The 2500-nt window shown below is 46.2% G+C and overlaps 2 protein-coding genes across 2 annotated transcripts in view; one reads left to right on the top strand and one right to left on the bottom strand.

Moving 5' to 3' along the window:
- Positions 1-605: 605 nt before the first annotated feature.
- On the top strand, positions 606-1408 carry LOC126581744 (peptide deformylase, mitochondrial-like). Its single transcript, XM_050245612.1, has 2 exons — positions 606-1008; positions 1074-1408. Exons 1-2 carry the CDS (start codon positions 628-630, stop codon positions 1386-1388), a joined length of 696 nt encoding a protein of 231 aa, XP_050101569.1. The 5' UTR covers positions 606-627; the 3' UTR covers positions 1389-1408.
- Positions 1327-2500, bottom strand: part of LOC126581743 (SH2B adapter protein 2) — a 10961-nt gene continuing 9787 nt past the window's right edge. The window contains exons 6-7 of the mRNA XM_050245611.1: positions 1476-2500; positions 1327-1377 (exon numbers count right to left, since the gene is read on the bottom strand). The exon at positions 1476-2500 is cut by the window's right edge and continues 402 nt beyond it. The gene's annotated coding sequence lies outside the window, so the exon portion shown is untranslated. The remainder of the gene's footprint in view (positions 1378-1475) is intronic.

The raw sequence follows: 2500 nt of genomic DNA, 5'->3' as shown, positions 1-2500 counted from the left end.
CAAATACAAATGTTTCTCAAAGTTCTAGATAAGTGTTTACCTGTTCCCGGTGTCGGTAAAAAGCAAAGTACGCGAGAAACTGCTACAAAACAGCGGGAACTAAAGCCGAACAACAATTATTACGGTAACAGGATGCATACGCATGTGTGTTCAGACAAGAACCAGGCAGAGCAGGTTCTTCGCATGAATATTGTACTCAATATGGAAGCCCGAAGCCCTGTCGGAGTGTCTTCGACGGCAGCAACGACGATGCCAGGCTCATTCGGCAGTCTGTGGCGTGTCTACGGGGTACATTTCCGCAGGTGAAAGGGTGTTCTGTTAATTGTGTTTTCCTTGATCGTAAGATGTGTAAAAACTTCTGAGATACACAATAAAAATGATGCATCTGAAAGGTGATTGTTGTTGATGATGATTTGGTGGTGGAACCTTGAAATGGTTTCCTGAAAATGCTGAGCGCCTTCATCTAGCAACGCTGTTAACGGTCGAAACGATTCAAGTTTGAATTTCAAATGCAACGTAACGCAACTCATGCACTCAAGGGTTTGTTTACTTCGGAAGGGGTTAACCCTTTGATTTGTTATGTAAATTAATGAGCCTTTCTGCCGGCAAGGAGCTTCACGGGATAGAATGGTAGCCACCCGATTGAGAACGTTCGTTCGACCGTTCTGCGTAAGTGCGCGCGTGGATAAAACGTTTACGAAATGGTACCAAAGTCTGTGGGAGGAGAAAAAGAATGAACCGCCCTACGATCACATCGTGCAAGTCGGTGATCCGGTTCTGCGCCAGCCGGCCAAACCAATCCCGGAGGCCGAACTACAATCGGCGGAAGTGCGTTTCCTAGTCAAACACCTGACGAAAGTGATGCGTAACTACAAATGCGTGGGTCTAGCAGCCCCACAGATCGGTCTCTCGCTCCGTGCCTTCGTGATGGAGTTTCGCGACGAAGTGCGTGAACAGTACAGCAAGGCGGACTATGCGAACCGGCAGATGGAAACGTTACCGTTAACGGTACTCAAATGGCCTTGCACGATAAGAGATGGAGTTAGTAAACGTTTCGATCTTTCTTTCACTAGGTGTTCCTCAATCCGGAGCTGAAAGTACTGAACTACGAAAAGGTGGTGCATACGGAGGGGTGCGAAAGTGTACGCGGGTACCGGGCCGATGTTCCGCGCTACCGAGAGGTACTAATCACTGGATACGATGGGGAGGGTGCACGTCGTGAACTGAAACTGCATGGTTGGAATGCACGGATTGCTCAGCATGAAATGGATCACCTGAACGGTACCCTCTATACCGACATCATGGAACGGAAAAGTTTCACCTGTAGCTGCTGGCAAGCAGTCAATGCACACCAGGGACGACTTAAGCTGTCGTTTGCTAGTAAATAAAAACGAAAGTTGTTCGGAAAGGGAGTGGATTAGTTCAATTTCTATTCTTAACCTTGCCGTAATGTTTCGTAAAAATGGTTTCATTACCCAAGACTTGCTTTTGAACTGAAGCAGCACCAACGCTACTACGATTGGAGATTTGCGCAGGATAGGTACCTCGGGCCATCCTGGCATGGCCATCGTGGTCTACTACAATTTCCAACCCGCATGAACGCATCGAGCACTAGATGGAATAGTTCGGTACGGTACTTTGTTTATTTGCTTTCTTAACCAAGAGGCTTTCAAACTCGTTCAAAGCAACATCAACCACCGGGGCAGCCCCTTTTCCGGCGAAGTTATGGCGTTGGCATTATAGAGAGAGCGAGAGAGACATCGATTAGGAGTAGTCTGATCAGTGTCAGCATTAGTAGCCATAATAGAAGGAGTAGTAGTAGTAGTATTTACACCGACATGATACTGCTGAACCCCAAGTTACTACCCGCAACAAATGCGCACACAATCAACAGGACATGCGTTAAACATTTTTCTCCCTTCAGCTTGTTTATGATTATACAAATCATTCTACTTCTTCTGCTCTCGATCATTTCGGCTACCCAGGCATTCCATTTAGGCTCACTCAAACTATCAGCGATATCTAGAGGGATGGTTAGCATACTTTCAATTCCGAATCATTTGAGAAGCAAATAAAACGAGAAAAAAACCCGGTCCGCGACTGCTTGTATCAAGCGTACGGCGAATTGGACGCATTAAAATCCTGTTTGTGCGAAATGCATCTCAGAAAGGTTGAAGTTCAGCGGTACCAATTCGACTTATTCTTTGAACACAAATGCTTGAACGTATGAAACAAAGCTCTTAAATTTGTTATCATATCGATCATTAACGAATCAAAGTATCCTTCGGTCCCTCCGTGGAACTAAGCGCAGCAGCCGAAGGATGTCGGATTATCGACGGAAGAACGATACTCTTCTTATTGTTGGTCATACACACGGAAACACAAACACACAAGCACATCCACGCACACATAACACACCATCGCAGAAACGTGAGGTCGAAGAGGTCCTTGATAACCGTTGCCACGCGACATTGAATTATCGCCAGAACGGTACCGGACG

Source organism: Anopheles aquasalis, chromosome 2 (assembly GCF_943734665.1).
Source record: "Anopheles aquasalis chromosome 2, idAnoAquaMG_Q_19, whole genome shotgun sequence".
NCBI lineage: Eukaryota > Metazoa > Arthropoda > Insecta > Diptera > Culicidae > Anopheles > Anopheles aquasalis.
This window is presented reverse-complemented; position numbering and strand designations above follow the sequence as displayed.

Excerpts from the sequence above, each read along its gene's own strand:
- LOC126581744 (XM_050245612.1), top strand. The coding sequence starts at position 628 with ATGGTAGCCACCCGATTGAGAACGTTCGTTCGACCGTTCTGCGTAAGT. Across the intron at positions 1,009-1,073 it reads TGGAAACGTTACCGTTAACG|GTGTTCCTCAATCCGGAGCT; the intron begins GTACTCAAATGG and ends TTCTTTCACTAG.